General features: G+C 41.4%; 1 protein-coding gene across 7 annotated transcripts in view; it reads right to left on the bottom strand.

Annotated features, from left to right (window-relative positions):
• The window catches only part of LOC308110763 (uncharacterized protein), a 46,765-nt gene that overhangs the window by 3,751 nt on the left and 19,229 nt on the right, over window positions 1-23,785 (bottom strand). For 3 of the 7 annotated variants that reach the window (XM_080465313.1, XM_080465309.1, XM_080465311.1), the window contains exons 2-12: window positions 20,978-21,027; window positions 18,257-18,339; window positions 12,608-12,785; window positions 11,214-11,340; window positions 7,679-7,819; window positions 7,535-7,594; window positions 4,640-4,795; window positions 3,965-4,043; window positions 2,959-3,229; window positions 2,152-2,818; window positions 57-951 (exon numbers count right to left, since the gene is read on the bottom strand). In XM_080465313.1, coding sequence (XP_080321439.1) covers window positions 57-951; window positions 2,152-2,818; window positions 2,959-3,229; window positions 3,965-4,043; window positions 4,640-4,795; window positions 7,535-7,594; window positions 7,679-7,819; window positions 11,214-11,340; window positions 12,608-12,785; window positions 18,257-18,339; window positions 20,978-21,027 — 2,707 coding nt within the window. Of the gene's footprint in view, window positions 1-56; window positions 952-2,151; window positions 2,819-2,958; window positions 3,230-3,964; window positions 4,044-4,639; window positions 4,796-7,534; window positions 7,595-7,678; window positions 7,820-11,213; window positions 11,341-12,607; window positions 12,786-18,256; window positions 18,340-20,882; window positions 21,028-23,785 lie in introns of those variants that run through there. The other 4 variants (XM_080465310.1, XM_080465314.1, XM_080465312.1 and 1 more) reach the window with 3 other exon arrangements.

Here is a 23,785-nt window from a genome sequence, read left to right as displayed (position 1 = left end):
GAGTTATCTGGAGATCAGTTTCAGCCAATCACCTTGAAGAGGGAGAGGATGCTTACCTTCTGGAGCTGCTGGTCCAGCGCTACTTGCTCTGCTGGGGCTCAACACCTCCTCCACCTCCACCTCAACCTCCACCTCCTCCTCCTCCCCTGAAGCAGCGGGTGGTGGGGAGGGAGGAGGACTCAGGCTGTGTGATCTCTGCCAGGCTGGAGCGATGGTGAAGCGGACTTTGCTCTGATCCGGGCTGCAGGACGTCTCCTCCATAGCTGCAGGAGGAGAAGAAGCTTCTTCATCCACGGTGTCGACTCGCTCTTCTTCCTCTTCAGACACTCTGTGGCTCGCGGCCGGTGTGAGGGAGGTGGGGGAGGTGGGGGAGGCCAGGTTTATCTGCAGGGTGGTGGTCTTACTGGGAGAGGGGGGCTGGCTGTCCTGGTCCAGAGATAAAGAAGAAGGCTTGAGGAGGACAGCAGCTTCTTCTGGAGGTTCCCTCTCTTGTTCCACCTGATCCGAGTCTGAGTGAGACGTTGCTTCGACATCTTCCTCCTCCTCTTCAGTCTGATCAGGCTGCTGTGTTTCCTCTTGTTCTGGCTGTATTTCAATGAGGCTGATCTCCTCCTCTTCCTCCTCCTCCTCCTCCTCCTCTTTGTCCTCAGAGATCGGAGCTGAATGATTCTCCAGATCTCCACCTCGCAGGTCTGCTTCGATCTCATCAGCATCTTTTGTTCCAATGTCGTCGTCTTCTTCCTCCTCGGCTTCCTCATCAGGAACCGTCTCAGTCACCTGATCTTCGTCGTCCATCTCTGCCACCACCTCCTCTGCCGCCACCTCCTCACCCTCGCCTTCCTCACTCTCCTCCACCCCTATCGGCTCCTCTTCTGCCTGGAAGACTGTTTGTCTTGTGATATCTTCTTCCTCGGGTTTGATTTCCTCTGCCTCCTCCTCGTCTTCCTCTTCCTGGAAGAAAAAAACAAATGTTGCTGAAATTTAAAAATACAGACTTTTTATTAATCGTCATGTAAAAGCAGAAGTTCCTCATGACCTGTGATTAAAGCCACATTTATATACTAACAAAGCATTGTGGGTAAAATCCATCCTTTCGCCAGTGAATCCAAACAAAAAGTGACTTAAGTCTCATCTCCATCCAAGGATTACAGTACAAAGAAAGAATTTAATTCAATAAACTAAAAAGTCCTTACTTTGCTTCATTCTTAATAGTTTCAACATACCAGTCATGAATAGACAGTTTCTCAACAACATAGTATAATTTCATGAAATTAGATGTTTTTCTTTTTTTATCCAGCTCTTAAATTCACTACTGTAGTTTTTTAAATTTAAATTTTTAAATTATTTATTGATTTTTAATATGTCACTTTCTGCTGACTCCTCACAAACAAATTGTTTATCATGATTTTTAAGAACCTTTAGAGTTTTTTTGGGGGGGATACTTTTTTATATTTTGATTATGAATAGAACCAACAACAGACTAATATTATTATTATCAATATTTTTATTATGGATGCAGTTTACTGGTAATGACACTTTCAGGTCTTGTTGGCACATTTTTGAAGAATGCATAACTTTCTTTTATTGTGACAGCATTGGCTCTGCTGACGTTCAGCTTTAAGTGCTTGTAATTTGGCACCAGCCTCATCACCTCTCCAGTATATGTACATAGATGACATGAAATCACACGTGGGTTTATTTATAGTGACGTGTGGCCCTCATGTCTAAATAAATCCACGTGTGAGAAGTTAACTGAGCTTGTGCAAACCATCAGACCGAGAGCTCAATGTGTCGCATCCAATATGAGAATTAAAGTTTATGACACCAAATGTGTACATTTTAAATAAGAAATCTTGTAACATGTCCCTTTTAAACAGTAACAAAGAGGTTTTTTCCTCTTTATATATCCTTGACTGTGATGAGTTGAATCACTTCAGCAGCCCTGCTCGAAAACTCTGATTTCCAGTAGTGACGTTTGAATCGTTTAGTTTTGGGGGAAAAAAGAGAAATTGTGATTTATTTATTTTTTAGTGGTTCCTCACAACACACATTTAGAGAAGTTGAGGTTGGTTCAATAAATCTGTAATAATGTTAATAAAGGCTAAGAATAAAGAAAATGTGAAGAAAACAAAAAAACTAAACAAAACCTACATGATGATGAGTGAGTCGCTTCTCTTCTCCACGTTTTATCTGTTCTTCAGCAAGAGACACTTCTTCTTCCTCAACTTCTTTGGTCTTAGAAGCAGTAGCCACCTCCTGCTCCTCCTCCTCCTCTTCTTCCTGCTCCTCCTCCTCTTCTTTTTCCTGCACCTCCTCCTCCTCTTCGTCCTGCTCCTCCTCTTCTTCTCTCTGCTCCTTCTCCTCTTTCTCCTCCTCTTCTTCCTGCACCACCTCCTCCTCTTCTTCCTGCACCACCTCCTCCTCTTCTTCCTGCACCACCTCCTCCTCCTGTGTAATTTCATCTGACAGGACTTGAACTGAAGGTCTTTGATAATCCAGAGGCTCCTCCTCTCCTTCTTTCCTCACCTCTTCGTCTCTTCTCTTCTCCACCACTTCCTTCTCCTCCATCTCCTCCTCCTCCTTTTGCTCTTCATCATCCTTTTGCTCCAGGACGACATCATCCGTCTCCATGTCCAGAGAGCAGGAGGAGAGAGGAGTCTTCAAGGAGCTCAGCACCTCCAATAAGAAGGAGCTCTCCTCTTCCTCCTTCAATCTGAGTCCATCTTCTTCTTCTTGTTCTTCTCCTCCGGCAGCGTTTTCCTCACCTGGAAGCGTCAGGAAGTTTTCAGGGGAACCAGCAGGGAGCTCCAGTGTTGCACTACAGAACAAGAAAAATCAGATGAGACAGAAAAAATAAAAAGACCAGAGAGAGAGAGAGAGAGAGAGAGAGAGAGAGAGAGAGAGACAGAGAGAGGAGGAGGAGGAGGAGAAGGCAGAGGATGAGGGGGAGGAAATCACCTGGGACTGTCCAGGGAGAAGGATAAGTGCTGTGGCTGTAGGTCTGACACCTCCTCCTCTTCTCCCCCCTCCTCTTCCTCTGCCTCCTCCTCCTCATCATTGTGAGGACAGGAAGTGTCCAGGCTGAGAGACACTTCCTGCTCCGCTCCCATCTCTCCCTCCTCCACCTCCTTATCTGACAGCAGGGATTGTCTGGAACTCTGCGGCTGCTCTTCATCCTCGTCTTCCTCCCTCGTTCCCACTTTTGGTTTCGGCTGATCCGTGTTTACATCTGAATCAACAAAGTCAATGAAACCAGGAAACCAGTCAGGAGGTTTTATTGTCAGATTGTGACCGTGTGATATGTACAATTTAAAAATAAAACAGGAAATATTCCATCATCTTCAACTCCAGTTAAAGTCGATCTTTATTCATAATGTTGGAAATGTCTTGAAGTGAACAACTGTACAGTGACAATAAAAAAAAGTCTATTCTGGTCCAACATGGACCTAAGGTCTGCAGCCCACAAGATTCAAGTGAGCAGCAACATTTGCTTCAAGTCACAATTAAACACAACGATTAGATTTTGCTTTAATAGTCAAAATGTCAGTTTAACCTTTTAAAATAACTGATGATAATCAGAATCAGTTCATTCTGAGTTTCAAGCACAATATGGAATAGAACAGAATACTGTATTGATCCTATTACTTCACTTTATTCACATTAAATAGACTAAAATATCAACACATGTTAAGGCTTGACAGTAAAAAAGACCTTTCAACCTAAGGTCTGGGACCCCTTTGGGGACCAGAGGTCATCAAAATGTAATTTCCGAAGAAAATATAACTAATATTTGCCCCAAAATCTGAAGTAAATTGAATTCTTTAAGTTTGTTTTAACAACCTTGCATTATGCAATTCCAGAAATGAGTAAGGTATATTTACTTGAGTGCTTTAAGTCTAATTTTGTCTCTCAGAGGCTTCCGTACACGCAGAGTCACGGAGGGAGAAACACAAAGTGCTCGAACCTTTGAGTGTCTGCAGCTCCTCTGAGGCTTCATCCTCCTGTGTTACTGTGTCGTCCAGCAGAGACCTGCCCTCTGACCGCTACACACACACACACACACACACACACACACACACACACACACACACACACACACACACACACACACACACACACACACACACACACACACACACACACACACACACACACACACACACACACACACACACACACACACACACACACACACACACACACACAAAATATAAGTGAAAACACGCTGTAGTGATATGATGCATAAAGTGGAACACAGTCAACAAATCAGATGATAAATGTTCGACACTTTGATTTTTTTTATTGAAAAATATTAGCTTGTTTTGATAATTGAACAGCAGCCCATCTCTAAAAAGCTGTGACAAGGGCAACCAAAGGCGAAGAAAAGTGTAAAAGGTGCTCATGAACCAATTGGAAGAGTATTTTGAAGCTATTTGAGCTCATTGGTGACATGGCTGGGTATAGAAAAGAGCTTTTTAGAGAGGCAGAGTCTCTTGAAGTAATCAGGTGAATGAGAAAATGGAGAAAACTTGACGTTTGAGGAGTGATACTTTGGATGTTTTGTCCATATAGTCTACATTATCCATCGGATACTTTTATTCTGTGTGTGTGTGTGTGTGTGTGTGTGTGTGTGTCTCACTCTGGCGGGTTTCCTCTTGTTGCAGGCTTTGTGTCGGAGGCCCAGCTTGTGTTTGGCTGCAGAGTTATCCAGGCAGGTGAAGGGACTGGCCGGCTGGCTGAAGTCTCCCGGGACCACAAGGGGGCTCATCGCTCTGCTGGAACCTGCACAGGACAGCTGGGGGGGGGGCAACAGGGACAGAAACGTTCAAACACTCCCCAGGTAATAAAAGAGGAAACAGTGCTTCATCTTCTGTGGAAACTGGTAGACGGACTTTTCAGCTCCATTTGGACTCCAAAAGCTCGGGAACCATCCACATGTGACATGTGCACACCATCCAGGGGGAACTTACATTTGTGTGCATACAGGGACTTAAAAAATGGATAAAAAAATAATAAGAGTGAAGGAAGAAGAGAAAGAGAGCAGCAGTGAGAGGGGGAGAGAAGATGGGGGAGTGCAGCTGTATCAATATTAGCTGTTCTTATCTGCAGAGAAATAAGCCTCAGCTTCACAAGCCGACAACAGAAACCATTGTTACACCAGGGAATCAGTCCAAACCTTTACTGGAAGCATTTTAAAATGTAAAGAAAACCCATGATATAACCACAACAGTGGCGGACTACATGCTACAGGTTAAGCTGCAGTAGTTACTGATACTAGTCGGTTTAATAAGGTGATAAGTTGGATTTCTCAAGTATCAGGAGGAGCAGAAGCATAGACCTATATAACTCAGAGTTACATAGAAGTCTATGAGCAGATGTCAATGCACAGTGGGATTAAAACTACTGTAATTCATTGCAGGCTGCCAGGAATGATGCTGGGGGCCGCCATTGGCCCATGGACTGCACTTTGAGAGTTTGATAAGGAACTTTTAGTCAGTACAGAGACAAAAAATTGGATTTTTAAATGCGTATCAATACATTTATAGGAGACAACGTGAGATCATGTTGGATGCGTGTGCGTGAGTGCGTGCGCTTGTTTGAGATTGTGAGTGAGGCGGGTCGAGTCCGACTCTAACTACAAGCAGACTTGCTGCCTGCCAGAGAAACCAGAGGAATGCAGGTCAGTGGAATAACATGCAGAAAGAGTCAGACTGAGAGGAGTGACACACACAGGAAGAGCAGCCCAAACTACACACTTCCATTTAAGGTTAGATCCACCACTGCTTCTGATCACACCCCAACAGACCCACGTCCATTCATTATCTGCACCTTTACCACATCTATTACGCAAGCTTAGTCAGAAACACGTCTGCACATAAACCTTTTGCCATTTTCAAAGAGAAATCTTCAATTTGATCTAATTTAAGAAACGTCTGAGCATCAAACCATTCCATTTTTATCTACACAGATGAATATATAGCCGTGTTTTGTTTGCATAAAAAACTATTTATATTGTGCATAAACACATGAAAACTGTGGAGCATTTAAATGTTTTATGTATTATTCCTAATTGATCACCTGAAAAACAAATATTTTTTGCAATTTACCACAATTCAAACAAGATTTAGTAAATCAGGCTCTAACCTATTTTAATTCAAACGTTAGAGCACAAATAATTTAGATTTCAACAGTTGTAAAGACACATTTTAATAAAAAAATTTTCAAAATGACAGCGAGCAACGTTAGCATCCATTTGGAGCGTTAAGTGTAGCCGTTAGCATGCTAATGTGAATGTAGCTCCTTGCGAGCTGCGTACGTCCGCGTTTTAGTGCTCAGCAGAAAGTTCACCACAGTGTTTACTTCTTCACAAAAGCAAGAAGTTGACAAGGGGACTTGAAAAACTGAGCCAAAGAGATTAAAAGGCAAACATCTTTAGGTTATACAAGCTTGTTGGTGCTAGCTTCTTTAGCTTTACACACGTCCAAGACGGGTCTCAAGTACGAAAACACCATCTAAATCTAAATAAACATAATCTGTGTCACTATAAAGTTGATCATAAACTCTCAAAGGGAGGAAAAATGTTCAAAAATGCCTCTGCAGCTATAACTCAGAAGTGACTGGAGCCAGGCTTGAACCTATTCTGGTGTGGAACGCACTTTAAAAGTTGTTCAAACATTTTTTTTTTATGTCTTTATGGTGGGTCACTTGCGGCTCCTTCCAGTGGGAAAACGACTGGCTTGAAAACCCTCCTGAAATTGCAAAAGCGGCACTATCATTAAAAGCTCATTTGTCATAGTTTGCTGACTGTGCTTTTCAGTCTGCTTCATAACTGGAGAGTGTAGGGGGAGAGTGGAGGCTTTTGGGATATTCTTGCTATCAAGACGCCAGTTAGATGGTAAATAAACCCAACAATGGGGAGATCTCTTCAAAGTCCAGTTAGCAGAAGTGTTTCAATGTTGTTTTTATATCGTTTATAAGTACATTTTAACCATGTCAACGAGTACATATAGCTCTACCATAGAGCGGTCTGTGGGTTACGTTTGCAACATATTAAACAAATCCAGTAAAACGCTTAATTTTTCTCGGAGGAGTCGGTTATTTTAGTGTCATTTCACTACGATCTAAACTCAAAACGGATAGCAAAGTTAGCATAAACTACACTTTTATCCAATAATGACTAATATGCCATAAAACCTCACAATTTGCTCACACCTGCCAATAGTTTCAATCGCCCCCTGCTGGTTGGAAGCAGAATACGCTAAGAAGCCAACCATGTTACACAGTTGCAAATATAAATTTATTTTTTTACTGGAAACCTCCTGACTGCCTCTTAGAAAAGCTGCAGACCCCAAAAAACATGGCAGTGAAGACAAACAGTTGTGGACAGGCACTTTAAACCATATCGAGAAGCTGGAGCCTTCAGTTTCATTGGATCATGTGCATTGCCTGCCATACGTCTTTATATATTGTGATTTGAACCAACATAAAGTGACTAACATGACTTAGGATCGTTTCCAGTCAGTGCGATATTTACCTGCTCGTCCTCGCTGTCCGTCCCCTCCAGACTGATGCAGCTGTTCCTCTGGGCCTGGTTCTGGAAGAAGTCACACACAGATCCACAGTTGAAGCGTTACGAGATAAAAAACCCTGAGGAGGAGGAGGGAGAACATGGAGGTACCGTGGCTGCGAGCATCGCCGTGTATTCCGGGGGGCTGCAGGGAAGACCATCGTCTTCTGACATGGTTCCTGCGTCCTCCGTCCTCTTCACACACATCAGAGACGGAGGGGAGCCCAGTCTGATGGCCTGCTTCAGCTGCAGCTGATCACACATTCACACATTTATTAGGCTCGTACAATATTAGCTGGTTATTAAGTTACTGTATCAGAATTAATTGCTGACAGTGATGGAATAACACATAACTAGAGCAAAATGTCTTAGGAGCAAAAGATTTGTGTGGTTTGTTCTTCAACAGTAGCTTTAGTGGAGGAGTCTCCAACTCTAAGAAGCTGGTGGCCAGTTTCATGTATAAGTAGTTCAAAGAAATGCACATTTATTCCTCAAAATGTAATAAAATATTGTAGAATAACACAAAATGCAAACCATGGAAAGTTATCATTTTTCTTATTCTTAAATATATAAGTGAAGCCTTTCAACTAGCTCATATTATCCTAATACTCTCTTAATATTCAACAAAATATAATGTATACAGATTAGTTTTTGACTTATAGCGGGGAAAAACTTCTCATTTTCATTCAATTTCTTCTTCTGCTGCATATGTTTGCACATAACCAGCTTAATAATTAAAAATTCACAAGAAATATTCATTTTATTCACATAATATTGGCAAACCAGATAAATCACCATTTTTATTACATTTAAAATGGCCCAAAATATCACACCATAATCCATTACTACAGTGTTATTTGCTACAGATGCAATGTTAATGTCTTTCTAGAAATGAGAAAAATCTTGAAAATCCACCTGTTTTATTTACTTAGTTTGACTACTAAAATGCTCGATGATTCACAGTGAGAAGGTTCTTGCACTTCTAGTGAACTCCTTGAAAAATATTGGAATAATGTGGTAACGATCAAAATCAGACTTAGAATGTCTGCAAATAAAATCATGTCTGATTTTCCTGTGATGTGGGGAGTGTTGAGAGCGATTCTGTCGGGTCCGATCCACTCGGAAGGTCTCGGAAGGAGAGATCGGCGATAATCAACATGTTCGATATTCGCGACGAGAAATCCTGTAGAGTGTGTTCTGCTCCGAGGAGCCGAGCTGCAGGCTGAGTGACGTCATGAGTACTGGTATGAAAACCAACCAGGCTGAAAGCAACACTGCTGCTGCAGCCAAAGCCAGAAAGGTCCCGGCTTGATAATGCCTGACTTCATGAGATTATACGATATTAATTCATTGTGATGGCAGAGTAGACGTGCGCATAAATTCATGTTTCTGCAGTAATATCAGACAGGACCATTATCATTAACCTCATTATCGCAGATAAACCCTCATGACGCTAAACAGACTTGGAACAAGTCAAGAACAAGAACAAAAACATCTTTCAAGCCTCAGTGACGAGGATTTGTTTTATTACGTCATAAAGATCGTTCTAAACACTCTGTCTGAGCTCTGAGTATTCCGAGTGGGCGGGACAATCCGTGCACCAATCAGGATATTGTACAATTAGGCAGGTCATTTTCCAAGACATCTGATTGGTCAGGAGACGGCGCCTTCATTCTCTGCTCCAGAGTTAAACATCAGAGTACCAGGGTGATTTATCCCAGTAAGAAGTGAATCTGCTTCACAGTACGGAAATCTCAGGGTTAATCCTGAAGTTACCTCGATAAAAGAAAATCCTGAGTCGTAATATAGGCCCGAGGTTGATCTCTGGCTACATGTTTGTTTACCTGTACATGTCGTGTTTTACACTGAAGTCAAGTTTGACTACGCGAGATTTGGAATATTGAGCGTGAAGAACATAGACTTATATATATAGTTTTATAGAAGTCTGTGATGAAGAGCCTGATACTCAGCTGAAGAATGTTAGTGTGTGGTGAGCTCTGCAGTCACACCACACACTATCAGATCAGAAGAGGAAGATCTTGTGTGATCATCAAGTGTGTGTTCTCTTGATCTGTGAAGATTTTAAAAATACTGTCGTGTGTGCCAGGCTTAAGATGGCCTATATTCCCCAACTTTCTTTAAAAAAAAAATAATAATAATAATCACTGAAGTTGATGAAAAAAGATTTTGAATGATATCATTGTGTTGAAGATTTCTCAGTATTTGCATCAGTGACTTATAAAAGGTTAATAATACATCACAGCTTCAACAGAAAGGGTGACGGAGAAACGTTGGCTGCCGTTTGGAGAGAAAGTGCTTTGTGTGTGTGTGTGTGTGTGTGTGTGTGTGTGTGTGTGTGTGTGTGTGTGTGTGTGTGTGTGTGTGTGTGTGTGTGTGTGGCGGTATCACAGAAACTCAAACAGCCTGCAGGAGTCGATCATGAACTCTTTCTGCTGGAGTGCAAAGCAAACACAGAACAATACGGCTCTTATGCAGCCGGGGCACGACGTCGGCACACACACACTATTCTTCAAGAAAAGACAGATTTGTGTCATTTGAGAAGTATTTCTTTTGAAAATATGGACCAAAATGAGCTCATGACACCAGTAACAACTGTATTACAGTTATGATTGATTGCAGGTGTCGTAAAAAGTGAGTATTAAAGAGATAAGATCAGTGCTTGAGTTGCAGTTTGCAGTGCTTGTTGATTCTTGGTTCACTCCTCCCTCTATCGATCCTTGCATAATATGTCTATATTTGGCTCCGCCGTGGCCTCATTCTGCTTATCAAACCAGCAGCTCGCCTCAGAGCCCGAGATTAAGCTCAGGAAATCTCCATCAGATTGTTTTACTTGCTAAATTCTGTTATTCTAATTGTCTATTGCTTTGGTCTACAAATCAAACACTTGTTTTGCTTTTTAATTGCCAGAGAACGTTGGATTTTTGAGCAAATCCTCTTGATAGCTGCTGCCTGATCACACTTACACAACTTCAAAATGGAAAAAACTTCCGTCAAAGAGGTTTAAACTCTCAGTTTACGTCAATATTACTGATGTAAAGATCAACGATAAAGTACGCATAGGGACGTGTGTTAAAAAGATTTTAGATGCCACTTTACGCCACATAATTATCTGGAGCCACATAATATTACTTTTTCTTTTTTTTTTACAATTTTTTGTAAATTTATGCAATTGAACCTAACTACTTTAGCCACTGTAGCTGCTGAGCAGTTTTAGGCATTTTTGATTTTATTAATTTCGGATTTTTTTTCACCCATTTTAACATATTTGAGATGTTTTTGTTATTTGAAGTTATTTTACCCATTTTTAACTATACTAGCATTTTAGCAATTAGCTAAATTTTTTATTCTTTAAACGGTTTCACCACTTTTACATCTTGGATTGTAAAAAAAACATTTAAGCACCACTATTTTTACCATTTAGGCCATTTTAACTATTTTAGCTGTTTTAAATATTTTTCACATTTCCTTTTAGCTCCTGTGAAAATGATACTAAAATAAGTTTCATATTTCAGACAGCTACAGGGAGCCACGGGACAAACTGAAATGGACAACCACTACTTTTTTGATATATATATGAAATGTGAATATGTGAAGATCTCTGCAGTGGGAGTCCAGTTTTTTTTACCTGCAATGATTTCACTTTGCCATGAATGCTGTCCTGAGACGCCCCGAGAGCCTCGTTGGCCTCCGATGAGTCGGAGACGAAGACGGAGTCATGTGACAAGGCCTTGCTGCCCAGGCTGATCTTTGATCTTTGAGAAAGATGACACACAATGGACAAACCCATGTTCAAAAGCTCCTAAAATAAATGACATGTTAACAACTTTAAAAAAATAAAATAAAAATTTTGGGGAAATAAACTCAACAAATAACTTCAGCTCACTTCGGTTACCTAATATAGGTGAGAAATTGTTCAATACACTCATATATTGCTTTACTTGTATTTCGCCGCTGAAAACGCAACTTTTTGAAAAAAGTCCACCTCCATGTAAAGGGGGAAAACCAAATTTTTATATTTTCTTTTAAAAAAGGACTCAGAATTTGTCTCGGTGGAAATGGAGAAACACACATGTTTTTTTGAAATGCTACTATTGCGCGCACACACTACGGTCATAGTAAATAGTTCTACCGCACATGTGCGAGTAGATGGACAATAATAACAATGTTAGCCTCCAGAGCACACGTGTCGAACTCCAGGCCTCGAGGGCCGCAGCCCTGCACGTTTTGCATGTCTCCCAGCTTCAACACAGCTGATTGCAATGAGCAGCTCGTTATCTGGCTTTGTGCTGAATGTGATGATGAACCATCAGGACATTCAGGGGAGGGAGACATTGAAAACGTGCAGGGCTGCGGCCCACGAGGATCTGAGTTTGACACCCCTGCTCCAGAGTGTCAGGACTCCCAGTCCTTATTCTCCTGGGACTTGGTAGTTTTATAGTCGACAGTCACAGTAATAACAATCCAACTTGGTCGTCTATCTATATGAATGTCCGTGTACTACCAGTGTTATGTTTATAGCGTGTTGTACTCCGAGTGCATGTGTGTGTGGTTTCATTACAAAAACAACCAAAATGAAAACTGCATCATTTTCAGCATTTCTGCCACGTTCATGCAAATAGTCGTCCTTTTCAAAACCTTGCTGAAACGAAAATGCAAAAAATGTTGAAATGTTATTTTGTGAACGGGACATACGAGGTGCAGACAAACCAGGAAGAGGCACAGCGGAGTTAAAGAAAACAAAGAAAGTCAGGATGGTCCACAGGAAAAACCCGTCCGAATACGAGTTGGAAAAACAGGAAGTGACCAGCATCCACTGAGGTAATCTGAGCTCAACTGGACATGGAAGTAAAAACATCATCTTCCTCTCTTCAATTAAGCAGAGAGATAAATATCTGGGCGGGAGGAGAAGAATCCTTGACATGCTGCTGGACTCGGCTTTATTTACAATCACACTCAATTAGAAGTGCATGAAGACCTCTTTCCTGTGGGTCCCCCCCGAGTCTTGTGTGGTGACCTCACCCTGATCCCTTCTCCTTCTCGGCCCGGGAGAGCGTGTTGTTCTCTGATGTTTTGCTGACATTGTCGCTGGACTGGCTTGCTTTCAGCACCGCGTCTGATCCCGCCGCCGCTGCCGGCTCCTTCCTCTTCTTCCTCGCGAAGAACTTCTTAAACGTCTGGAACTTGGACTTCTTCTTTCCTGAGGAGGCCCAAAAAAAAAAAGAAGATTGTTATCCCCTAACTGATGTAATAATGAGAAAATTACTCTCACAGCGCCTTTACGCGCCCCCCCCCCCCCCCCCTCCGATATGACCTGGAGTTATAGAGCTATTAGTCCTGTGTTGGCAAGTAATCAGCCATGCAGGAACCACACACACACACACACACACACACACACTTGTAAAGCCTCCCTGCGGCGAGTCCACGTCTGTTAGCGCCGTGGTGGAAAATTCAACAGCTCTTTTATTGCTGCTTAAACACCTACAAAACACCTTTCATTGCTTTTTAGTCATCGAGCAGCTCATCAACGGCTTCTAATGGCGCTCTTTAGATGGCCCCCGTGCAGCAGGGCCACGGCCTGCCTCCAGAGGCCACAGGGGACTGAAGATTAATACTTCATTACAGGAAACAGCTCTTCAAAAAGTAGGAGTTACTCCACCAGTTCATGAAAATTAAAAGAAACGACTAACGTGGAGATGAAACTAATGTGCACATTACTGTTTTATTGCAGTGTTGCTGTGACATCAGTTGGTGGGAGGAAGATGCTCTATAATCTGAATGTTAGTGGAGAAAGAAGCTCTATAATCTAGATGTTAGTGGAGAAAGAGGCCCTATAATCTAGATGTTAGTGGAGAAAGATGCTCTATGATCTGGATGTTAGTGGGAGGAAGATGCTCTATAATCTATATGTTAGTGAAGAAAGATGCTCTATAATCTGGATATTAGTGGAGAACGATGCTCTATAATCTGGATGTTAGCGAGAACAATGCTCTATAACCTAGTTGTTAGTGGAGAAAGGTGCTCTATAATCTGGATGTTAGTGGGAGGAAGATGCTCTATAATCTGGATGTTAGTGGGAGAATGATGCTCTATAATCTAGAGGTCAGTGGGAGAACAATGCTCTATAATCTGGATGTTAGTGAGAACAATGCTCTATAATCTAGATGTTAGTGGAGAACGATGCTCTATAATCTAGAGGTTAGTGGGAGGAAGATGCTCTATAATCTGGATGTCGGCTGAAGTTACAGTTGGTTGGAGACACTACATCATTATGAGTTTTATAGATGCTGTGAAGAGGAAGCCCTTAGGACATTTGACTTTTTTCTGTAATTGAACTATCAAATCAGCAGCCATACGTCCGATGCGTCCTTGAAATGGAAGCGTTCAGTCATAATTCAGCTGTCATGGGGTAAGGGCGACTTAAATCTTTTTCTGCCCTCATAATGATGAAAGTTGCCCTACATGTGCGATTCACAACAACCTGAAAGACAGTAAAAGCTACACCGGAGCTTAATCTGAACATGAAGCAGCATGTCTGGATGTCACCTCTACACGGATACTGAAAACATTTGACTTATATGGATCTCCTCCCATAATCACAAGACCTTTGTGCTGTAACAAAGTGTTTCAACACAAGCTACGACCTTAAATCCTGGTTTCTTCTTTTATGTAATGTTTCTTGTGTTCTGCTCACATTCCGTAGCTTGTCTGTTGCACGTCCTCGTTGAAACAACACGACACACTGGCAAGTAAAAAATGTTGCATTTGTTAACACAGAAAACTAACAAATGCAGAACTACTGGCAGCGCTGAAACACGTGAACGTTGACCTTGATGTTTAAAAAAACTCTCCAGTGAACTCCAGTCAATATGAGTTCTTCCTGTAGAGGTTTGGGTAAATAGTTGCCTCTGGACAAGCCACAAAAACCTGCTGTCGCAAAGGTTCTGTTTATAAATGTTTGATGTTAAAACTGATGTTGAATACTCCGTAACAGCAAGTGGCACCAGGTAGAGCAAATTCACAGCACACCCTGCAATCGTACCAGTAGTTTACATGCCAATCCTGTTCCCTGGGTTCTGATCAGCTGCAGATTTGGAGCCGAGCCATGAGCAAAAGCTCTCCGTTTAGCAATTGGTCCACATGCCTCCACACCCCCTTCACCTGTGGTCATGAACGTCGGGTCATGACCAAAAGAATGAAGTACAAGCAGCTGAAATGAGTTTTCTCCACAGGGTGGCAGCTCAGCCATCAAAGCTGAACCACTAACTTTAAAGAGGAGCTATTTGAGGTGGTTGGAGCATCTTGGTAACGTCCCATTAGAGGTCTACCCGGCCGGTCTCTCGGAGCAGGCCTCACAATCGGCCCTTGTCCCCCTGGGGAGGTTATGGCTTTGTTTTTGCATTTTGTTTTCAAAAAGTTCCACCTTGGGAGCCGTTTTACAAAACTTGTGTTTTCAGTGGCGCCGAAGATGTAAACAGACACCCAGAAAGCTACAAAATGTGGTGTAAACAGGGCCTATATCTCCTGTTTGGTCTGGGAGCAGCTTGGGGCTCCACCCAGGAAGAGCAGCAGGACGTTGCAGGGGCTTCTTTGCTTCTATACTGGCACCAAAACCCCAAGTGGACTAAAGGAGAGTGATAGATGTATTTTGCTGTAAAAAAAAGATTTGGAGGACAAGTTAAACCTACTGTACTCTATGTTTGTTGAGGCCAGGTTGTGGGAATGCCCAATCTGCCCCAACAATCTCGCATGTAGATTAGAGTATTGGGTTTATGTTGTTTCTTTGCCTGTGTCTATCAGTCCAACTTCACATTTAAAACGTTTTAATGTCCGATTATTCATTATTTGATCCTTGGCTTTGGGATCCTGCCTGGATTTTCCGGATTTTGTTTGTCTAGCTGTAGTAATGCATCATTAACTGGATAAAGATTATACATTCAGCAAGCATCATGCATCACGTCTCTATAGTGTTGTGCATTCGAGTCCTTTTCCCTTGTGTTCCCCCTTGAACGTGATGGTTACATTAGTACAATGCCAACCAATAGGGCTGCTCTTTGAAACACTTGAACCTCATTGTTCTTCAACATTTGAAGCATGACCAGAAAAAGGATCATGGATCGTACAACGCTGAGAAGTCACATGCGGAATAGACTTTAAAAAGTCTTGTCCTCCTCCATGTGGGGAATGCCTCAGCATTCCTCCTCCTCTAAAAATACAACCTCTGCTTTGAGCTAAATCACAACTGAAAAATGTCTGGCATGTAAATCTGACGCTGGGCTTAAAATGCTTCAGAACATGGTAAATGTTCCACATTATACAAGAATAGTGGAATAAAAACTCACACAAACAACAGATCCCAGGCGAACTTCAGTCAGAAGCTTCTTCAGCCTTCAGAGTGAGAGACTATTTTTAAGATCCTGACGAGCTGCCAGTGAGCCACACAGATTATAATGTAAATTTCATTCGGTTTGTGCCATGAAATGTTGGACGAGTCCTCTTTCTCTTGGCTGATAACATAAACATTTTACTTGAGGAGCTTCCAGCGTGTGTTTTGATGGAGCTTCAGAGGCCTGTGTGCACCACCCAGTGCCATTTATCCTGCTATTTAAGGAACAATACAACAATTAGGCTAAAGGTCCAAACCAACAGAGGGTTGAAAAAGGCCACGGCCTGAGTGGAAGGTCAGCGTTACTCTGCAGGACTCAGATACTGTGATTTCCCAATATGCATTTGTCTAACTTGGTGCTCTGAACAGCAGTATTAGGAGAAGCTGATTTCTTTACACGGCGAGAACGTGGTGACCTTTAAAAGAAACAATGTTCCGTGGAAAAGACAAGCGGGGAAGTACTCAGGACTTTTCCTGCAACATTGTCGGAGCTTCAGGTCTTTGAATCTAACAGTGTAGGAAAACACATACATTTGCTTTATTAGGCTTTTTTATAATATAAAGGTTTACACAAAGTAACTGTGTACAACAGATTGTTGAATCTATATAAAAAAAAAATCTATTTTCAGAAGTTAGTTACATGTTGCTGAATTATGCTAATGCTTATAGCCGCTTAGCTCGACTTCTGAGGATATAGTTGAGGATCGGTTTATCCAATTCAGAGTTGCCGAGGGAGCTGACTATGAGGTGCATCATGTGCAGGTCACCAGTCCTCCACAGTTTAAATGAAAACGCAGTCACAATCACTGGAACTGATATTTTAAAGACTTGATGTTTCCCCCTGTGGTTGTAACCAAGTTTGGAGGCATGAAATACATCAAGTCTGACGTTAAATATTTAGTAGTGTTTGGAAACACACAGAAAATCATGTCAATAATTGAGATGAAGTGATGGTAAACTTAAAGTTTCCTGCAGTATTAAATCACATGTTTTTTTCCACTTATATGTCCTGATAAAACACATCTGTGTGAAAAAGCCTTTCCACTGAGGATGTGCTCCCAGGAATCCCTGCAGACGGAGTTCCCACACCCACACGGACACCTCAGTGACCCTCTAATGTGTTCCTTCCTTCTTCATATGTGCTGCTGTCCATCGCTCTGTGTGTGTGTGTGGTGTGCGTGTGTGTGCGTGTGTGTGTGTGTGCGCGCGTGTTCATTTCCTGCTGCCAGCTGCAGGCCGATTCAGCCTGTTAAAGCTGAGCTGATCTCTGGATCTGACATGATGCAGACTTTCATGTGCTACCATCCACACACTCCCAGTATTTTAATTCCCACAGCCTCCGGGAGTCCAAATTTTAGCATTTTCGGCTGCCTTCTCCCACATTTTTGGTAGAGTAGTAATTTGAAAATCCATAAAACCAACCGCCAGAGGGGTCAGCCCGGAGCATTGGAGGACTTTACAAAGTTCAAAAAATACCAAGGTAACTTCAACTTTCCAATAAAAGTATCTGCTGTTGATAATTGCTATGCTGTGGTATCAGTGGATACTGACTTATTTCTAGCAGTATAGCATTAGCATCACCACAAAATAAATGTAATAAATGTAAACTTTTTCTGTACTGCGACTTCTTTGTGTTAAAACAAAGCTGAGCCACTCTGTCACAGCTACTGAAAGTTTTTATTCATATATAGGTGATTAAATATATTTTCATTTTGTTTTCAGTATAAAAAAAAGACTCATTTTCAAAAAGATACAGGATCCTTGATTAAAAGAGCCTTTAAGAAAAAAGGTAAAATTGCTAAAAATGTAAGAACTTGGTAAAAAAGAAATAGCAAAACCGGTAAAATAACTAAAACAATTAAAAATAAGACAAATTGTGTCAAGCAGTAAAAACTGCTAAAGAAGTTAATAAAAAGCTAAACTTACTAAGAAAAAAAGTTAATAATCACAAAAAAAAAGCTAGAAAAGGTAAAAAGGAAAGTTATAGTTTTAAACCTTATATATTCAATTTAAGATTCAGTTTTATAGTAAAACTATATATAAAAGTGATTGTTTTTTAAAGGTTAACTATGTTTTGTGGCTACACACAAGTTGTATTTAAAGAAAGTTTCAAAAAGGCTCTGCTGGTTAGAAAAATGAGAGAGATCTGTGTTAGCATTAGCATCGAAGCTAAGTCCTGAGGAGGAGTTAGTGAACAGAAAATGATTCAGATTGTTGAGAGATTCTATGAAGACCACCTTAAACAAGATCATTTAAGATTTATTGAACTTTAAGCAGGTCTTTACCTGAACACTCTTCCTGGATCTCAGCTGGCTCCTGATTGGCCGTCACCTCCGGCACTCCCGACGCCATGACGACGTTGTCGCTGCTGGGGTGGAAGCAGAGGCACAGATGATGGTTAGCATGTGTGATCCTCATGTTTGTATTAAACCCTGGTCAGGTCCAGTCCGGGTCAGAAGAAGGAACAGGAGCACATTAGAAGAACTCTCCGATTCTGCCCGCTGGATGTTTTTATATCTGCAGTGCGATCAGGCCGGCTGGATTAGGTGGTGTTTAAAGTCCTACCAGGGACTGAAACCACAAAGGAGCAGAGAGGTTCTACTCAAGGATTACACAAGTCTGAAAAGCTCTTATATAACCTCCGAGTGCAACTATCGATTTCCTAACCCCTCAAAAAGCTGCTCTTTTATTAGGAAATGGACACAATTCTGATTTTAAACTTCCTTATTCCTTCAAACCCATCATCACAACAGCCTGGGTTGCCAGATCTATCTGACTGACTAAAAACATCATCATCATCATCTCGAGAAACTTGTGTTAAAATAAAGTCATCATGATTTATCGCAACCTGGCAACTTGGAGTGCCATCCAGCTGCTGTCAGCAGAAACATCTCCACAGCATTCCAACACAAAACTCAGCATTTTCTGCTCTTTACAATATCAACTTAAGATTTGTTAACAAAGCACAAATAGCTTAGCTCATGCTTAAGAGCATAACAGTAACTTTTCCCATGTGGACAGATCCTGAAACTTTTGTATGTGCTTATTAAGCAACTTTTGTCTCCTGCAAAAACTTTAACAGCAAACTTAGCATGCTAACAAGCCACGGTAACAACAAGTAACCTGCTAAGTTGGTTTTGGTATTTCACCTGTAGCATATATGCTAAGTCAGTAACTCATCACGTTGAACGCATTAACGGATCTCTTGCAGAGTTTCAGATTAATTTCAGAGTTTTTACACGGCTCCCTATCCTCCCCTCTAATCCAATTAGCTACCTCCTCGCCTGCGCTGCATGTGCAGGATTTCCTGGAGTTTAGCAGGAAGTCGAGTCATTACTGATGTGGTTTCCAGTAAACTGATATGTCGGGGTCGTCATTGCTGTGTCACCATTACGTCAGTGCAACCATGTTTTCAAGAATTGTAGGAGGCAGTTTCGGGTCAAAAGCTAATAATTACCAAGGGTCATTAATAGTTTTTAAACAATCCAAAGAAGGGTCCTGGTTAAAAGACATGAGAAAAATATCCTGATCCTGAAGTTATAGACTAGATAAGTATTGGAGTATTAAAGCGGCTCTTTTGGCTTTTTATGGGTTTTTAAAATGCGTCCTGTAATATTCACAGTACATCATAATAGAATCATATCAGCCTTACAGTGCTTGTATAAACCAAACAGTCTCCATGACAACACAGCAAACTCATCTGCTTACGTTCCAGAAAAGGCTGTAAAATCGACTTTAAGAGTTGGATTTTTTTATGGTGGGAAAACACAGAAACTAGTGAATTTATGGCTGATTCCTTCTCAGGAAGGCGGACTGTTCTGTTTTTCTAAAGATTTCTGCTAGTGCAAGCTCTCTCCCTCTTCATTAAAGAAGCGGCTGGACAGCTTCAAGTCGGCTGTGTTTACAGCGAGTTGTGTATTGTAGAAACAGACGGAACATTCCCGAGGGTTTGTTGACATGCTAGGGTCGTTTGTCAGCGTTACCATGACGTGATCAAACTGTGATCATCAACCAAACCCCCGAACTTCATCATCATCATCATCATCATCGTCGTCGTCGTCATCGACAGCAGAGGAAGAACTGACTAGTGGCAGAACTTCTCCAATAAATGTAAATTTACACAATGCTAAACTGTGAAATATGTTTCATATGAACCAGAAAACTATAAATGATGTTCCTGTTCCTAGATCACACACACACACACACACACATGCGCACACAGTCTGTGTTTTGAGATGTTGACTCGTAACTCATTACACAGACTTAGCATGTGCGCTACAGGCGTGAATGTCCACATCGTGCAAAGAACCAGCGAAACCTTATTAGCTGCTCCTGTTAGCCACTTAGCCAATGTCAAATTCAAACTTTGGTGAACTTTAAATTCAAATGTACACATGTTGTAAACGACGTTTGACTTGTTGACTGAGTAATCGGCGAATGTTTTTAAATAAAACACGTGAGTTCTACGTTTTTCACAAAGAAACTGAAGCGTTGAGCAAATAAAAGTCTGAGACATGTCTGTTTAAGAAGTTTCACAATAACGGCCATTTAGCCTGACTGGTCAGTGTGAAATCAGCCGGTAGCAGTGGGAACTAAGCATATGTTCGCCTACAGGTGCTTTGAAGGGACAAAAGGGCTACTCTTCATATCTGGTTCAGCTAGCATTTTAACGTAGCGTCTTTTATCACGTTGATGCTGACAGCCCTAATTTAAACATCCAGGCATGCTTTGGGTTACACCATGAGTGTGTCATCGATTTGTACCGATGTCTCACTATTAAACTACACAAATACTGACAATGTGAAAAGGACAAGTTTCAAGTCGTCAACACTTGGTTGGAGATCTGTACCAACCGTAGACGAGAGCGTGCGATCTGTCTGCCTCATGCTGGCACTACTCTCAGACACTCACACTGTTGAGGATTTGAAGCTACTTCGAGCTATTGTGGCTCGTTTGATGGTCTGTCGGGGGGGTCTGAGGGGGTGTCAGGGCTCAAAGTGACTGACCTGCGCCCACTTCCAAAGCTGGCTCCCCACGGTGACATCCTCCGCTTCATCTATGAGACGGACGACAAGGACGGACGGGATGGAGGGAAAAGAGAAGCGGGGGAACGGATTGGTAAGAATTACCGATGAGGGGAACATATAAATAGAGAGCGAGGAAAGGGGAGGGGGTGAGAAAATGAGGGAGGACCAAACACAAGACGGAGGGAGGAGAGGGGTCAGGGAGAGGGGTTGTGGGAAAGAGCAGCATGAAAGAAAAGAAGAGTCGGTTAGATAAACACAAGAATATTGAAGCGAAGAGACAAAAGGAAAAAAAAAATAGACTTACAGTAAACAGAGGAAGAGAGCAGTGAGGTTTTCAACCAAAGATGGTAAGAAAAGCCTAGAGAAGTGACTTTATCCCACAGAAAAACACTAATAGTGAAGGAACCTACCAAGCTGGTGGATCTGAACCTTCATATACGATATCTCAGGTTTTTCCAATTCAGTGCAAGCGCACTTCGGAATGCTTTCATGGACTTTAGATGAAGTGTGCTGTCGTAGAGCATTTGAGGTTGCAGTAAAACCCAAATACTTATACAAAGGTTTCAGACTCTGCATTCGCCCGGTCGGATACGGTTCATGGCACACCCACAGCTCAGTTTATACTCCAAGGTAATCACATAAGTGAGGGTTCACCCACTTGGCAATGTAAAGTTGAGAGTATCTTGAGCAGGAAAGAGGTCACCCTGGTATTTTTTCTGTGTAAAGTACATGTTTACTCTAAATCAGGCCCAGTCAATATAAAGATTTGTCAATTTAACACAGAATAGGAATAGTGGCCGCTTGGCACAGACACTGTCTTCTATCCAGGCTCACATAATGTAGAAAATACAATGCTTGTATTTATTTTAAAACTTTTTTTACTGGTTATCTTTGAAAATATTTAAATATTTCTCTTTGCACACACCAACAAAAATCATTTCACGTCATCATTATAGGCAAAACCATTTTCTTTAGGCATATTAAGAGGAATAAACTATCTTCTATTCTATTCTCTATATTATAAACCAACGTTGTGCTTCAAATTACTGACCGTTAATGACTGTCAGATCACCATAACGCCTCATCTTAAGATTCATAAACCTTCGGTACGATTCTGTTATGTGAGCGAAGAAAACGCCACACCAGTGATGAACAGGTCAGTGTTTTTAACTGAGAAGAAGTAGAATGAATCAAGTTATTGAAAGAGAGCCAGACCGTGCAGAATGAGCCTGACAGGAGGAAGACAGAAAACCAGTAGGAGGTGTGTTCAAACACTACACCAGAACTACCGGGACAGGAGTGAAGAACCTGGCTGTGTTGATCATTCACATTTCAATAGAAGACGATCATTCACAGGAATATATTGCAAGCCTTGGTAGGAAGTATGAGAGGAACTAAAATTCTGCACACGAGACCTTCAGTTCTAGTTCAAGTACGTGAAGAACAAACTGAAGAGACTTCATCCTTCAGTTCCAATGAGAGCAAACTGGAGCTGAAGAAGTCATTTCATGACAGAGAAACCTTTTGGCTTGAGCATGCCTCAAGGAGTCTGAAGCGAGACTGTGATTTTGTCTTGCACATCGCTCCTGGTGAAGATCTACCTCTAGAAGACCAAAGTGAACCATTTTAACAGGCCTGCATAACTCACAAATTCCTATTAGGAATACGAGGTGAGCTGAAGACGATGTCCATCGGATCTGAAGGAGCCAGAGAAAAGCGAGACGATCATCCTCAAGAATCGATAAAAACTACAGCAAACAAGTTGGGTAGGGCTGCAGAATATCACTATAATAACTTGTTATTTCAGATAGACAAAATGTAGTGCAGCTAGCAGTTGGACATCTATAAAAGAAAAGAGCGTTTGTACAATACACACATCGACAAATCGATTTACAGTTACTGAGCCGTGGGAACAAAAGAGTTCTTGTGCTGTTGTGCCATCTTCTACTCTTGTACCTCCTCTATGACCTGGTGGTTTATGATTATGGAGAGAGCAGAAGACGTCTCCCTGAAATCAACATGATGTGGATACTTTATTTAATCATCTTGAGTATTTCAATAACAATATGATGTGGGATGGATATAAACACGTATGCAGACGATATTGATGTCTTATTGCGTTCTTCAAGATAATAGTGCTCTTTCTCTTGCCCCTAATTTGTGTCTATGCTGTTTGTTACTTTACTTTTTCCAAACAAATTAGACTGGCGGTGGTTTGGAAAAGTTATTTCCGTGTGTCAAAAAAAAAAAAAGAAAAAAAAGTTCCTTCCTCTGTTGGACGTCATGTTAAAAGACATTATTATTTTCATAAAGGAAGTGGTAATAATTTCATCCTCATCTGTTGTATATGCAGCAAAGAGTTAAAGCAAGTACAGAACGATGTTAGGAGGCTTTCTTTTTTAAATATAAAAACTATGGTTATATCGATGCTTTTAGAAGAAGATCAGAAAATAGTGGAAAAGTTAGTTTTTGACACAATTTAAAGCAGATATATTAAAACAGTGGCTTCATTCTCTACGAATACAATAGAATAATAATAGGATATTTTATACAATGTCATAATTGTAGATAATGTTCATCACAATCTCTTATGGAAATGAGTGAAAATTAACTTTAGAATGATTTACTGAGAAGACTGATACAAACTCCTAGATCCAATGCTGCTCGTTTCATATCCTGGCTGCTGCCCAATCTCACAGTGTTATGTACTGAACTTGGTGCGTGGAACCTTATAAATCCGCTTTGAAATCAGTGAACCCATGCTAAACATTCAAACACCTACAATCT

The sequence above is a fragment of the Lipophrys pholis genome (assembly GCF_963383615.2).
Source record: "Lipophrys pholis genome assembly, chromosome: 6".
In the NCBI taxonomy this organism is placed as follows: Eukaryota; Metazoa; Chordata; class Actinopteri; order Blenniiformes; family Blenniidae; genus Lipophrys; species Lipophrys pholis.
The sequence above is the reverse complement of the archived record's forward strand: the minus strand, read 5'-3'. Positions and strand labels throughout refer to the sequence as shown.